General features: G+C 31.0%; 2 protein-coding genes and 1 long non-coding RNA gene across 3 annotated transcripts; 1 reads left to right on the plus strand and 2 right to left on the minus strand.

The window, feature by feature from the left end:
* Positions 1 to 360: 360 nt before the first annotated feature.
* Positions 361 to 2,334, minus strand: LOC114182672 (uncharacterized). The gene is made up of 2 exons (XM_028069584.2): positions 805 to 2,334; positions 361 to 529 (listed from the first exon to the last, which is right to left on the minus strand). Exons 1-2 carry the CDS (start codon positions 2,024 to 2,026, stop codon positions 489 to 491), a joined length of 1,263 nt encoding a protein of 420 aa, XP_027925385.2. The 5' UTR covers positions 2,027 to 2,334; the 3' UTR covers positions 361 to 488.
* Positions 2,335 to 2,505: 171 nt separating this feature from the next.
* On the plus strand, positions 2,506 to 7,125 carry LOC114182546 (uncharacterized). The gene is made up of 3 exons (XR_003604115.2): positions 2,506 to 2,897; positions 6,688 to 6,774; positions 6,853 to 7,125. It is a non-coding gene; the product is annotated as an uncharacterized LOC114182546 (long non-coding RNA).
* Positions 7,126 to 9,107: 1,982 nt separating this feature from the next.
* On the minus strand, positions 9,108 to 12,725 carry LOC114181525 (tryptophan aminotransferase-related protein 4-like). Its single transcript, XM_028067999.2, has 5 exons — positions 12,393 to 12,725; positions 10,508 to 10,805; positions 10,075 to 10,367; positions 9,523 to 9,806; positions 9,108 to 9,435 (listed from the first exon to the last, which is right to left on the minus strand). Exons 1-5 carry the CDS (start codon positions 12,671 to 12,673, stop codon positions 9,242 to 9,244), a joined length of 1,350 nt encoding a protein of 449 aa, XP_027923800.1. The 5' UTR covers positions 12,674 to 12,725; the 3' UTR covers positions 9,108 to 9,241.
* Positions 12,726 to 15,312: the final 2,587 nt, after the last annotated feature.

The raw sequence follows: 15,312 nt of genomic DNA on the forward strand, positions 1-15,312 counted from the left end.
CTGGACCATTATCAGTTCTAAAAGCTTTAATAGTCTTATTAAACTGATTCTTAACAAGGATTATAAAATTCTGGATAAGTTTTCTAGTTTCAGATTTAGAGTGCATAAGGAAGATCCATGTGTGTCTAGAGTGATCATCAATTACAGTTAAGAAATATCTATGACCATGAACAGAAGGAATGGCAATAGGTCCCCATATATCAAGATGAATAAGATCAAAACAAGCATTAGAAACAGTATCACTTTTATGGAAAGGTAATTTATGTTGTTTTGAAAGATGGCATATATCACAAGCATCAGAACCTTTAGATTGAATGTAAGGAAATTTTTTTTTACAGATTTGTTCAGTAATCCTATGGGCAGGATGTCCAAGTCTATAGTGCCAAGTATCAATATCAACTTTAGAGCAGTTTAGGACAATATTAGGAAAGAAATTAGTAAACTTGGTGACAGGAACAATGTCAAGATAGTAGAGGCCCTGATTGAGATTAGCTTGCCCAATCATCTGTGATGTAATAATGTCCTGTATCTGGCAGCACTTAGAAGAAAAAATTAGTTTACAGTTCAAATCCTTGATTAAGGTTTGAACTGAAATTAAATTGAAATGAAATTCTGGAACATATAGAACATTAAAAAGAATCAAATCAGCACAGAATTGGACTGTTCCAGCATACTGAGCAGTGACATCATTATTATTGGGCAATTTTATTTTTACTGGTTTTATTTTGAAAAAGGTAGTGAAGCAATCTTTATTGTGTGTGACATGATCTGTGGCACCAGTATCAAGAATCCAAAGATTCTTACCTTGTGAATTCCTGCTTGAGTCATTATCACGTCTCTGTATTTGGTTGATGTTGTGTCCAGCACCTTCAGTGTCATCAAGGAGTCTTAGAAGTCTCTGCATTTGTTCTGCTGTGAATCCTTTGGTAGATTCATCTTTCACTGGTTGTTGTTTGTCAATAGAGTCTTCCTTAATGTTGAGATTACAAACTTGTTGTTCCCTCTTTTCTTGAGTGCCCCTTTCTTGAGTGTTGTTGCTGCCATCATTTCTTTGTTTGTACCAAGGTGGATATCCATGCTTAGAATAACATTCTTCAACAATATGATTCATCTTATGACAGTAGGAGCACTGTTTGCCATAGTTAGGATTTCTTCCTCTTCCCCTTCCTTGAGATCGGGGCATGAAGCCTCTTCCTTGTCCTCTCCAATTTCCTTGATCTTGAGACTTTCCATGTCTTTCAGAGGTGTTAAAGAGAGTTTTACCCTCAGTTCCTAGGTTAGCACTGCCATTATTCTGCCTTTCTTGCTGCATAATAAGAGAATAGACTCTGTTTATATTGGGAAGGGGATCTAAGAGCAGGATTTGAGTCTTCACAGTGTTGTAGCTGTCATTCAGACCCTTCAGAAAACAGATCACATACTCAACTTCTCTCTGCTTTATGAAAATCTTGGAAAGGTTGCAGTCACAAGATTTACCGCAAACGCAATTAGGGACTGGGCGTAGGAATTCTAATTCCTCCCATATGGTCTTTATATCCGTAAAGAATTGGGTGATGTTTCTTTCTCCTTGCTTGGCTGAATGCATTTCCTGCAGAAGGTCAGAAATTCTGAAGTAGTCACCTTTAGTGAACCTTTCTTTCAGGTCCTTCCATAAATCTCTTGCAGATTCTATGTAGATGACACTCTCAACAATCTGAGGTGAGAGCGTTCTAACAATCCAGGAGAGAACCATGACATTGGCTCTCTCCCAAGTTTCATACAGAGGATCTTCTCTTGCTGGAGTCTTGATGCTGCCATCCACAAACTTCAATTTATTTTTGGACAATAAGGCTCTTCTCATATTCCTGCTCCAGGAATTATAATTGGTTTCATTTAATGATGGAGTAGTGAGGACCTGTCCTGGATTTTCCCCAGGATGAATATAGTAGGGACTTGTGGGAATCAAAGATTGGTCAAGATCCAATCTTTCCATCTGCTGTATTGGTTTTTCTTCCTTGGATTCTTGATTGTTGATTTTGTCTTCCATGTTGCAAGATTAGGTCCTGTATCTTGCAGATTGACTGAATTAGGCTGCAAAGTGGGCAAACGGAAACAGAGCAGGCTATGAACCTGCTCTGATACCATATTGCGGCCCAAACCCAATATTAGGGGTAACAAACCCTCGAACCCTCGATGTGAAGAGAACTCTCATGGCGACGAAGCTTTAGAGGAGAAACATGAGAAAAGAAAGGAAGCGCGAGGAAGAGGAGAAGAAAGAAAGATCGAGAGAGAGGAGAGCTTTGAAGGTAAGCATAAAAGAACTGTATTCTGTTTTAATCTCTATCTTCTTCTTATATTCTCTGTACATGAAGGAGATCTATTTATAATCTCCGAAAACAAACCCTAACTAATTAACAGACAGCCCTAACCAACGATTAACAGAAAACAAAACATAAAACAGAAAACCCTAGATCTAGGGGGTTTTCAATATAATTAACAAATAGCGTGGGCTGAGTCGTTGAGTGTGTGATAAAAAAAATGATTTCAGTTTTCACTTTAACTTCACTTTCCCTTATCACATGTCCCTCGTCTCTCTCTATTCCCGAAGAAGCCATTTCCTCTCTCTTCTTTGGTCTCGAAGAAGCAAATTTCCCTACTCCTTCTCCATTTTGATTGACCCTTCCCCTTTCCCGGAAACTAGGTTCCAATGTATGTGAGCCCTAGATACAGTGTTTGGTGGTGGGTTGAGCTTCGTTGAAGGTCGCTGAAGAGGTTATCGTGCGAGGCGAGCAAAGTGGTGGTTGCGTTGAGCTTAAATGGTGTTCAAGTTTGTGGCTTTATTGGACATTGGAAGGTATAGCGAGTTCGTCCCCGATTTGTGGCAATCTAGCACAATTTGTGCTCTGTGAAGGTACCTGGTAAGTCATGGAAACCCTTATGTTTATATTGGTGATTAATATGCACTAAGTGACCAAAAAGCTGAGAACTTGTTTGTTGATGGAGGTTTAGCTTGTGTTGCTTGTTTTTGGGCCTTGTATATGGTAAAATTTGTTTTGAATGTATTGTTTGTAGTTGTTAGTAATGTGTGAAATTTTGTACCGTGTAGGTCTTTTAACTAAATGTCATTCCTCCGTTTTTCAATGTTTGCATCCGTTTCTGACGGACACTATTAAACTGATTTCAATGAATTGTATTTTTTTTAAAACAGAGTTCATGTCAGCTAGGTTGGTTGTTATGTGTCCATATCTCGTGTATTCAACTAATTAAATTATTTTAAACATTAAATTAGTTAAATAAAATAAAAAATAAATCATTAAAATAGAACAGAATAAATATTATATATCACTTTATTTATAAAAAATTAATAATACATTTAAATAAATAATAAAAACAAATAAAAAAAAGTTTACAATTGAAAAAAAAATCAAATTGAAGTCTTCGTGCCTATGATGACTTCACATTTAAAAAAAAAAAAAATCTAAAGTTGTTGCTCCTAATATGACTTGTTGAAACATAAAAAATAAAAAACTAAAGTCATCATTGCTATAAAAACTTAAAAAAAAGAAAATAAATAAATAAAAGTCATCACACCAATGACGACTTCATTCTAACAGGTACCCTACAGTTGTCATTTCTCTTATTACTTCATTCAATTTTGTAATAATTTTAGAAACGGACCACTTTGAGTAAACTAATTATGTTTTCTTAAATTAACCTTGGTCATGATGAGTTGTTGGTTATTAGCTACAAATAATGTTATCTAAAATTTTACTTTTGAAAGACATCCAAAAACTTTTGGTATGCATGCATGCATGCACCTCTTTGCTTGGATACCAATATTCCTTACTTCATTTCATTAATTAGTATTTAATACTTTGCCAATTATATCTAATTTACTAAATTTTGCTTCCTCGAAGACCCCTTCAAATATTAACTATAAATTGAAAGCTTATCCAAAAGTAAAACACCAAAGGGTTAAAAATAATCAAACTTTTATTTTCTTTTATGTGTTATCAAATGGTGTACATGAAAACTTCCATTTTTATTCTGCACCTATACAATATCAATAAGATTATTTTTTTTTTTAAATATAAAATATTTTCAAAAAATTAAAAAAAATATATTAATTTTTATTAGGTGTTAGATAGGGTAGAAAAATTTGATGATGTTCATATAGAATTTTCCATATATTTAGAGGAGCTATATATGCTAGTTGTTGATGATTGACATATATATTCAATATTTTAACTTTTTGTCTATGTCAATTATGAAAAGACCAAAAAGTATTCTACGTTTATCAGTTAACTTACATTGCCTCTGATTAATTTATTTTCTGATGGAAAACTATTAGGCATCATCTGCTTAATACTTTTTTCATAATATTTTCTCAACTAAGTCACTAAACCAGTGTGTTCATTTTTTTTTTAAAATGATGTGTGAATAATAATGAATGTGGAATAGATTGCGATATTATTTTATAATTTAAATTTGAAAACATAATATATTAGATGTGTTGACATATTTAGATGTACTCAACTAAGAGTTCTAAAGTTCTAGACCTTGAAAAAGACAGAAGACAATTTTTCCAAATTGCATATATAATAATGAAACAAGGCTGGAACAAATAATCTCTAAGCAATTTCTAAATCTTTTTCAAAAGGGTAAGAGAGTCTTTCCCAGGTAAAATGTAATTATTGATCATTTTTTTTTTATAATAGTCTCATATGATATGATTTCTTCATTTCATTTTGAATAAATAGAAAATGAATTATTTAATATTAACTACAAGTAAACATATAAGTTTCCAACACCAAATTCCAACATTAGTAGAAATGCAACGCAAAAAAGAAAAGTTAAAAAAACATAAAATTATTTTAATATTTAATATTATTACGTAAAGCTTATATGTTGGTTAATCCAATGTCACTGCAAGAATTGAGAAATTGACTGTCAAGTTGTAATGTAACTTTGATGATATAGTTGACATTGTCAACACTAAGTAATGTTAATTAGTATTAACTTTTTTTAATCAGTAAAAGTATTGGTGTAAGTGTTAAATTAGTTTTGGTTAAGACGATATTAATAGAGTACTCATGATAGACATTAATATAATTATTATACACTTACCAACTTAAATCATACATAATTAAATAAGACTGTTCCATATAAGATCGATGAAGTAGACTATTTTTATTCGAGTTAAACTATTTAAAGAACATATTAATCGTTGAATAGCTAAACATAGGTCAATGAGACCTTACAATTATTATTATTATTATTATTATTTTATATATATATATATATATATATATATATATATATATATATATATATATATATAAAAGAAGTTAAATTTCTCTACCAATAGATGAGGTATGGACTGTGACGTAGAAATTTCAGTCTTTCTTAGCCTAATCTAGACACTTAGTTAGTTCTATTTCTGACTCCTTCATACTCACTTTCGTAACACTACTTTATTCTCAAGTTTCCATGCTTTATAGTTAAAACTTATGTAACTTGTTTTCCATGTAATAGCAAATTCATCACAAAATAACCTTAAACCAAAAAAGTTGTGTATATACAAATGATCCTATGGGTGCATCAGTAGAAATTGCTAATACCATACGTGTGATGATGTGTGTTTGGTAAGATGATCAGGCATGATAGGAAGAGGAAGATGATATATATATTTCTTTTATTTGTAAAAGGGAATGTCAGTAGGACTGCATCGATAAACATGTATTTTGTATATGTTTTGAAATATGTTAAATTATCTTTGTGTTTGTAGTTTCATATTTCTTTTATTTGTAAAAGAGTCAAAACATTCAATTACTTCTTATATTCACTTTTGGAAAATGATAGTTTGACAAAGTTTTGTTTGAGAAACTTTGACAAACAAACAATCATTTTTGGTAAAAAAAAAAAAACCTAAAACTTTATTACTTTATGTTTCTAACCTTCATAAAAAAATTAACGAAAATGATAATTCAACAAAAAAATTTGACAAAGTTTTGACAAATCTGACGTGGCATTACATTTTTTATAATTTTATTATAGAAAGGTTTAAGTTACACGTGCGGGATGTTTAGAAACTGAAAGTTAAAATTTAATTAGAGAGAGAAAGGGAAGAAGGGAGAAAGGGGGAAAGCGAGGGTGCGAGAAAGAAAGCGAGAAAGGAAATAGTGAGAGAGAGAGAGAGAACAACTGGTTTTCGTCGGAGGTTCATGCTTCAGAGACCGTCCGACCTGAAGTTGTCGTCGTCCGTCCATCCCATAGACTACCCTTTATTCATCCAGATCGTATCATTGCAGTGTTGGGAGTGGGTTAACGGAGACAGGGCGTAGTGGAAGTCTTCGACAACAATGATTTGGTCTTGCCGACCGTACCATTGAACCCTTGCCGAAGCCCATTTCATTTATTTAACCCAAAGGTAACATATTTGGTTCGTATAAACAACAACATGTGTAGATAATGATTTAATTTAGTTTTGAAAGTTTGACTGAATTGGTGGAGTTTGATTTCGTTTGTGTGTGTGTGTCAAGTTTATTTTGTTGGCTGTCCATGTGGTTGTTGGTGATGTTTGTTGTTTGAGAGATAATGTTGGTGAATGAACATTTTATGTTTGTGTTTCGTTGTCCGCTTTCTGTAAAGGGTATTGATGTGGAATAAATTTATTGTTGCCTTTACATGTGATCTTTTGTGATACAGGTGGTATGTCTGATATGTATGGTGTTGTAGGAGTATAAAATGGACCGCAAACGTGATGGATATGTTCATTGCTCTGAGGAGAAGAAGGTGTGTTCATTTGGAGTCATGTATTGATATTTCTTCAATTATAATGCATGATGTTTACCTGTTTGTTATGTTTTTCAGAATCGGTTGAAGGAAGGAGACAAAATTGTCTTTGAGGTTGATCATCTCCAAAAACAACCCATAATTGAGGTTTTCATCAATGGATGCAATTGTGATGTGGCAAAGTCCATTAATTTAGTTTAAATTCATCATGTGGGATGCATGAATTTCGTTGTTTGAACAATTTTCTTATCGTTGTAATTTAATTTCCTATCGTTACCTTTGATAATTATATTTATGCAAATCAATTTAAATTTCGGGTCATGAATATAAGTTTATTTCAATGTTGTCCAACTACTTAGTGCAAACTGCACTTTATGCATCTTCTCATGGACATTAACTAGGATATCACTTAAATACGTTGTTATTGCAATTGGACTATTTCCATCAATTAACACTGCATTCACTGAACTGTCTACTTTTTCTAACTGCACAATAGGCGAAAAAACCATGTCACACACAACTAAGGAGTTATGAATACGTATGTGGGGAGTTAAAGCAAACTTTTTTTACAAAACCTACAAATGTGAAGAAAATTGTTTTAAATTTTGTAATTGGATTCTTCCTCATTGATTCACTCACACACAAAGTCCTTTCCATCCTCCAAACCCCATTCAATGAATTTCGTGGTAGTAGCCTCAAAAGAGCCAAAATAAACAATTGTAACTAAAGCGGGGAGTTACTCGAATCTATGTGGGGAGTATGGTGCAACTTTATGATAACTGGTTGCAGAGTGTCAAAAACATTGTTTCAATTTCCTTTCTCCATCACTGATTATTCATTCACATCTTGACGAAGTGCTTTCCAACAATTAACAGTGCCTTCACTCAAATTTGTGGTTTTTGTAAGTGCAAAATAGGCTATATAACCATGTCACGCACAACTGGGGAGTTACGAATACGTATGTGGGGAGTTAAAGCAAACTTTTTTTATAAAACCTACAGATGTAAATAAAATTGTTTTAAATTTTGTAATTGGATTCTTCCTCATTGATTCACTCACACACAAAGTCCTTTCCATCCTCCAAACCCCATTCAATGAATTTCGTGGCAATATAGCCTCAAAAGAGCCAAAATAAACAACTGTAACTAAAGCGGGGAGTTACTCGAATCTATGTGGGGAGTAGGGTGCAACTTTATGATAACTGGTTGCAGAGTGTCAAAAACATTGTTTCAATTTCCTTTCTCCATCACTAATTATTCATTCACTTCTTGACGAAGTGCTTTCCAACAATTAACAGTGAATTCACTCAAATTTGTGGTTTTTGTAAGTGCAAAATAGGTTATATAGCCATGTTACGCACAATTGGGGAGTTACGAATACGGATGTGGGGAGTTAAAGCAAACTGTTTTTATAAAACCTGCAGATGTGAATAAAATTGTTTTAAATTTTGTAATTGGATTCTTCTTCATTGATTCACTCATCACAAAGTCTTTTCCATCCTCCAAACTCCATTCAATGAATTTCGTGGCGGTATAGCCTCAAAAGAACCAAAATAAACAATTGTAACTAAAGCGGGGAGTTACTCGAATCTATGTGGGGAGTAGGGTGCAACTTTATGATAACTGGTTGCAGAGTGTCAAAAACATTGTTTCAATTTTCTTTCTCCATCATTGATTATTCATTCACTTCTTGTCGAAGTGCTTTCCAACAATTAATAGTGCAATGATAAGGAGGACGAAATCCTTGCCGCCGACGACGGAAGGTGGCCGCAAATTCTGCAAACCCACACTACCAACTCTAAATGCCACGGTCTTGATGATAGGGATAGTTTATGGGAATATTGTAAGTGTCCTCCAGTGTGGATGGCAAAATGCTTGCCGGCGAGACGGTCTCTGAAGCACGAACCTCCGGCGACAACCAGTTGCTTCCTCTCTCTCTTTTAATGCTCTGTTTCTCGCTTTCTTTCTCGCACCCTCACTTTTCCCCTTTCTCTCTTCTTCCCTTTCTCTCTCTAATTAAATTTTAACTTTTCAGTTTCCAAACATCCGCACGTGTAACTTAAACCTTTTTGTAATAAAATTTAAAGAAATGGAGTGCCATGTCAGATTTGTCAAAACCTTGTCAAATTTTTTGGTTGAAATATCATTTTCGAAAAATTAATTTATCTTGTAACTTTGTCAAAATATCATTTTTATATTTTATATACACCACTTTCAAATTGGAAAACATTCTTCTTTTGAGAATTTATACTCATTATAGTACTGCATACGAATAAACTATTCGATTCTTAACTTTTAACATGATTGCTATAAATAAACTATTACTCATTGTACTGCAGACAAAATGCTTTATTCATCTAGGTACCACACAAACATATATGGTCTTATTTAGTTTCATCACTGAAACGGTTTTGGTACTGCTGCAACAATAAAGTTCAAGCATAGTAATGTTTACATTACTTGGGATCCTATTCCTTAGCAACAAGGGCTTTGAAGTTGTTTACGAGTATATCAAAGTCATCTTTGCTTCTAAGGAGAGTGAGACGCATGTAACGATCATCAGCATCGTATAGACTTCCTGCACGACCAATGATGCCAGCTGCTTCAAGTACTTTATAGCAGTTTTTGTCTTCTGCTCTCTCACACTTCACCCAAACATAAGCTGTGGTGTGAACAAATTCAAACCAAATTGTTAGCTAAAAACAAACCAAAACTTTCACTTTTCATTTCATTGCTAATTGACGTTTACCTGGTGAGAGCTCTCTTTCCCTCTGGAAGAAGGTGCAGTATTCGGAAGACAGTTTCTGCACAGAAAAGCGTTTTGATTTGGATACGATTTCTTTCAACTTTGTCCAACGATATCTCATGGTTGAATATGCAAATTTGAATATCTCTTTAGGATCGTCTGCTTGAAGAATAACGTCAAAAAGCTTTAAAACTCTCAGCTGAGCCTCACGGGCAACTCCCATGGTGTTCTGATCCAAAAATTCCACCATCCTTTCATACACCTCTTTATCCTTTATTATTGCCCATCTGTTAAAACATCAGAACTATGATTAGAGCTTCTTCTAACAAAATTTTTTATTTTTTAACTTTATTATTTCATTCGTTATTGGATCGTTATTGGACAATCCATAAATATCTAGTCATACGCAAGAGATGATATGACTCTAAATGAGAAGATGCGTTGAAAGTTACACATTGACTAGATATCGATAAAAGTGTTAGAAAAAAGTTTATCATTTTCATTGAATTGATTTATAGATCTATTGATGAATGTTTGATAGGATAAATATCTCACCCAAATCTGCTCCCGGCATGCCCTGTGAGCTTGGAAACAGTGAAGATCATAAGATCATCATCAACTGGTGAAGCAATGGGAGTGTAATGTGGCCAGTAATAGGCACGATCATTGATGTGTTTTACATTAGCACCACTAAGAACTGCCTTGGTCAACTTTCCATCAGGATTGTTTGGCGAAGTCACAAACTCAATGAATGTAGATTTGCTATCTGTCTTGTTTATCCATGAGGATGTGCTTCCTTCAAAACTAAAATTCCTAGCATTGAAATATTCTGTCTGTGTTCTGTACATCTGCAGCAATAATGTTTGTTAAAATGTGATGGGGTTTTCGAGAGAGAATCAACGGAAATAAGGTGAACTTACATATGAGAGATTAACCCAACATTTAGGAGTTACATCAACGGAAATAAGTGTTGAATGGAGGTACTTACAGGGTAATGTGGTGGTGTGGCTACTACTTTTGCTGGAGAATGTGAAGTGACATCGGGAGAAAGGGCATAAACTGCAGCATTTAGGAGTTGTGTTGAGCCACCTCCAAATACAAAGTATTTTCCTTCGGTGACTGCATTTCCAACTAAGGTATGAAGTTTTTTGATATGTTCCACCAATAGTTCTGAAATGTATGATCCATCACTGTAATAATAACTCATTCTGTGCCACCCTGATACTAATACTGCACTGCTTGCCGCATGTTTCATCCAAAATGGCTCCAAAAAGTATGGATCCCCACTGCAATTAACATTCAACCAATTTTCATCAAAAATAAGTTCACCTATTTAAATTTATTATATATTTAAGATTTAATTAACTTTCTTTTATAATTTCTCATTTATCTATTATGACGTGATCAACTTGCATCACCATACCATGTATTAAAATAAATAGTTTATTAAAAACATGGTTAGTTATAAATATGAATTATTGTCGATTATTTTGTAAATTAAAATATTTTATAAAAGGAATATATGTATATATTCCTTGGGCATCAATCCGATTTGTTCATAAAAAATGATCAACCTACCCAATTAGTATTTTACTTTCTTTTTCTTACTAAAAGTTTTCAGATTCTTATTTTAAGTTTGTAATCCAAATTTTGAAAGGTCTTGGGTTTGGAATATTTTATTCATTAACAATTTTTTGGTTTTTGATACCAAGGAATATATTAATTGAGGAAATAAAAGTGGTTAACTCAACGACTTCTCGTGACATGAACATCTGTAGTTTCTTTGTATAATATACGTTTTTAATATCTTAATTACTTCAACATAATCAACGTAATTGAATATTTGACACAGTTTATTGAAAAATCTACACGAAACTACCTTCCTACATTGATAGATTTTCTTCATAGATTTTCTTCATGTTACTAAAATTTTGGTTGAATTACTTTTTTAATTTATATTTTTGTATTCAAAAATGTCAAGTTAATGTTCTGATTTTTGTTAGTCTCAATTTAGTCTTGAACTTTTAAAAATTAATGCAATCTGGTTCTTTTTGTTTTAGCGGAACAAAACATCAAAATTGGCATTAGGATTATGTTAATTACATTAACAAAGCAAATCATTCTTATTCACAAAGCAAATCATTCTTATTCACAATTTCAATCTTGACGAGAAAACCTTGATCCGATTTAAAAAAATTAACAAAAAAAAATCAAATTGCACATTTTTTTAAAAATCAAAACCAAATTGAATCTAATAAAAAAACTGAAGGACCAATGATATTTTGGATCGAAAATAAGAACCAAAAAAGTAATCCCAAAACTTTCATATAAACTAATAAAAATATTGTATTTACTTTTTTACAAAATAAAAAATAATAAATTTATTATTATTATTATTATAATTATTAAATTTAATAAAATTATATATTAAATATTAAATTCTAAAAGACATTAATAATATTAAATTTTAAAAAAAATATTTAAAATTATATATTAAATTATATAAATATAAAAAAAAAAAAAAAAACATGGTCCCTGTCACAACAAAGTGTGACAAACAAGACTTCCAATAGTTACCACAATACCATCAAATATGTTGTCATACTTAACAACAGAGACAAAAATATCAACATAAATAAAATGAAAAGCTATGATAAGTCAACATTAGGGTTAAGAGTAAAAACAAAATTCTCAGAAGAGTTTCATATGTTTAACATAACTTTTATAAACTACAAAAGACAAAATAGATATATAATTCTTTTAAACAGTTTAAGAACAAAAACTATATTTAAAAAAAAAAATTGAAAAACTGAGACCATAGAGGTTGAAGTGATATAGCATGTAGTATATTGAACTTTATGAGAAGGGTTTACCTTCCAGAATTGGCAGGGCAATCAGATATAAACTTGGAGCAATCAGATCCAGTGTAGCATTCATTGCACTCACAAACTTGTTGATGGCCTTTAAGAACAATACCATCAAGGTATGCTCTTCCATGTCCTGAACATTCTATGGCTGCCACAGCCTCAGCTTCTAGTGCAGCGTCTTTGCTCCAACTGATTTCTCCTCTGCCAACAATCATGTTTGAGGCACACACCACAAACATCAATGTCACAATGAACGATAAATTCATTGGACTTCTTTTTCTCGCCATTCTCTCTGTAAGTAGTTTTTCTTAAGAAATGATGATAGTGTTCATGCAGTTTCTGAGTTCATGCCATGCATTTATATAGCTGCAGATGATGAAGCCTACATGTCAAAATGAAGGATAATAAGAAGAGAGTTTACTAAGTGTACGCTTCTTCTTCTCAAAATTATGACACGTGACTTAAGAGAAAAGAAGATATGTATTTAGTATATACTAATGAAAACTCGTGCCCAACACTTATGTGTCTATTTTTATTTTATTGTAGTAAATTTTTTATTATATTATAAAATAATGTTTATTAAAAAATAATTATTTTTTTTAATTTTAGTATAGGTAACTTTTTTATTTTATAAATAATTTATTCATTATGAGTAATTATTTGAATTTAAAAAATAATTATGAAAATTGAAAAATAGTCTTTTTACTATAAGTAATTATTTAAATTTAAAAATGTAATTATTAAAAATAACAATATAAAAAAAATTATGAACATTAAAAGAATAAATCCTTTAATAAAATAATAATAGCAAAATATATATATATATATATATATATATATATATATATATATATATATAATAGAAAAAGTCTTTCCCCACCAATAATTGAACCACTTGACTAGATTATTATCTAGGTTAAATGATGGTTTTTTTTTCCTATTTTTATATGAAACTCTTATATTATAGTTTATGTGTTTCAATTTAGTTTTCATTTTAGGATATTTGATGGAATCAAGTTATTTCAGTGAGTATTGTATTAAAAACGTTAGAAGGTGTCACGTGTCAGTTTGTGTTTTTTTTTTTTTTACTTTTTTTAAAAAAGTAAAAGTTTTTCATGTGTCAAACTGACGTCGTGTTATGTGATAATGACAGTGTGATTTGACAATGGCAGTGTCATATGTTATCATCATGTTAGTCTTAATTTAGTCCCTATATTTTTATTTTGTCTCAATTAAATCTCATTTTTTTAAGTGAACACTTTCTTCCCTCTTCAAATTGAAAATAAATTTGATTTTGGGTTAAATATGTTTTTGATCATTCAACTTTTAGTGAAAATTGGAACAATTTTAATTGGTTCAAGGTTTTCAAGAGGAACTAATTCTAAATTTCACTCAAAGTTGAAAGACCAAAAACATATTTAACCCTTTAATTTTTATTAAAATTGATATTTTATTAAATTTGTTAACATGTATTTTTATTTATAGTTTACATTGAATTGTCTTTTAACTTCTATTTGAGATAATCTTACTTATTTAGAATTCGAATTCACTCTTTTTTTCTGAAGAATTTATTAAAAAGTTTGTCCAAACAAGGATAATATTTATAAGTAATTAAACTTGATGTATTTGTGGTGAATGATTTTTAAATATATTTATGATAGGACAGATTAGCAGCTACTATATTTAAAATTTTGATCAATATGTACAAAATATAGATATATATTTTATATTTTTAAATAATTTCAAAATTATAAATATATAATACACTTAAAAGCTCGTCGTGAGAGACACCAAGGTAAAAGTATTTTAAAATATAAATATATACTCCATAGAGGTGTATTTTATTGCATACACAATATTTTCTCTAGACGCAAATAAAAGAGTTTTCATAATTTTTGCGAAAACTAAAATTTCATTATTTAATACTTGAAAACTTAGAAATTAAAAGAGTTTCATGGAATTTAAGAATATAAAGCTGAAATATTAGTATATAAGAAATCAAATTCTTTTGTTGGACAGATTATGTGATAGACACGGAAAAAAACTTCATGAATGAGTCATAAGTTTATCAGACAAATAAACTTGACTCTAGACATAATATACTGGTAGGTGTTTTAACAAATTCCTTAAAAATGTTTTTCAAATAAAAATAAAGTAAACACTATTGACCAAAATATATAAATTAAAATTGAAATATGCAAGTATCTATTAAAATTAAAAAAGAAAAAGAAAAAATTAATCAATAGGTATAAGAGTATCCGATCCACAAATATAGACATAATGTATATAAATTATATTTGTATGAGATATATTTCAAATGCAATCACTATTAGGTGATTGATTTTCATAACTGCAATGTTAAAGTGAAGATAAAAAAAAGCAATAAATAAAAAAATTAGCTACATTAAATACAAGATTAAATCCTTCGAATATTTTTCAAATTTCAAATTTAAACTTTGACAAAGAGATAATTTTTCACTAAACTTTATTTATTAAGTAAATTATTTAGATAAAATGAATAGTTTATGTCGGTTAGATCTATCAAAACGGGCAATCCGGTCCGACTCACCAGGAGTTGATTATTTAGTGAGTCAACCTAATTCGACTAACTTTTTAGCGAGTTAAAAAAATTCGAACCCGACCCGGCCCATCATGGATTGGTGGGTTAAACGGGTTAGCTCACGAGTTCACTCAATTAAAAAAAATACAATTTTTTTATTTTTTTCAGTCAAAACTAAATTATATTTCTAATTAAAATCTAAATAAACTTTAATACAATCCAAATACAAACCAAAATCAAAAAATATAAATTATTTATGTGTTGGCTAAATAAAACAACCTAACATGACCCAGATGTAAAGCCCAACTTAATAAAAAATACTTGTGTAACTCTTTTATCTACAAGTTGGTGAGCCAACCTAACTCA

This window comes from Vigna unguiculata, chromosome 4 (genome assembly GCF_037176805.1).
Source record: "Vigna unguiculata cultivar grain cowpea cultivar isolate G323 ecotype 2 chromosome 4, ASM3717680v1, whole genome shotgun sequence".
NCBI classification, from domain to species: Eukaryota; Viridiplantae; Streptophyta; class Magnoliopsida; order Fabales; family Fabaceae; genus Vigna; species Vigna unguiculata.

Bases quoted from the DNA above. Each gene is read 5' to 3' on its own strand.
- LOC114181525 (XM_028067999.2), bottom strand. From the start codon at position 12,673: ATGGCGAGAAAAAGAAGTCCAATGAATTTATCGTTCATTGTGACATTG. The intron at 10,368-10,507 runs GTAAGTACCTCC...TTATTGCTGCAG, and splicing joins CCACACCACCACATTACCCT to ATGTACAGAACACAGACAGA. The intron at 9,436-9,522 runs GTAAACGTCAAT...TTCACACCACAG, and splicing joins GGAAAGAGAGCTCTCACCAG to CTTATGTTTGGGTGAAGTGT.
- LOC114182672 (XM_028069584.2), bottom strand. From the start codon at position 2,026: ATGGAAGACAAAATCAACAATCAAGAATCCAAGGAAGAAAAACCAATA. The intron at 530-804 runs GTAAGAATCTTT...AAGTGCTGCCAG, and splicing joins CTCAAGCAGGAATTCACAAG to ATACAGGACATTATTACATC.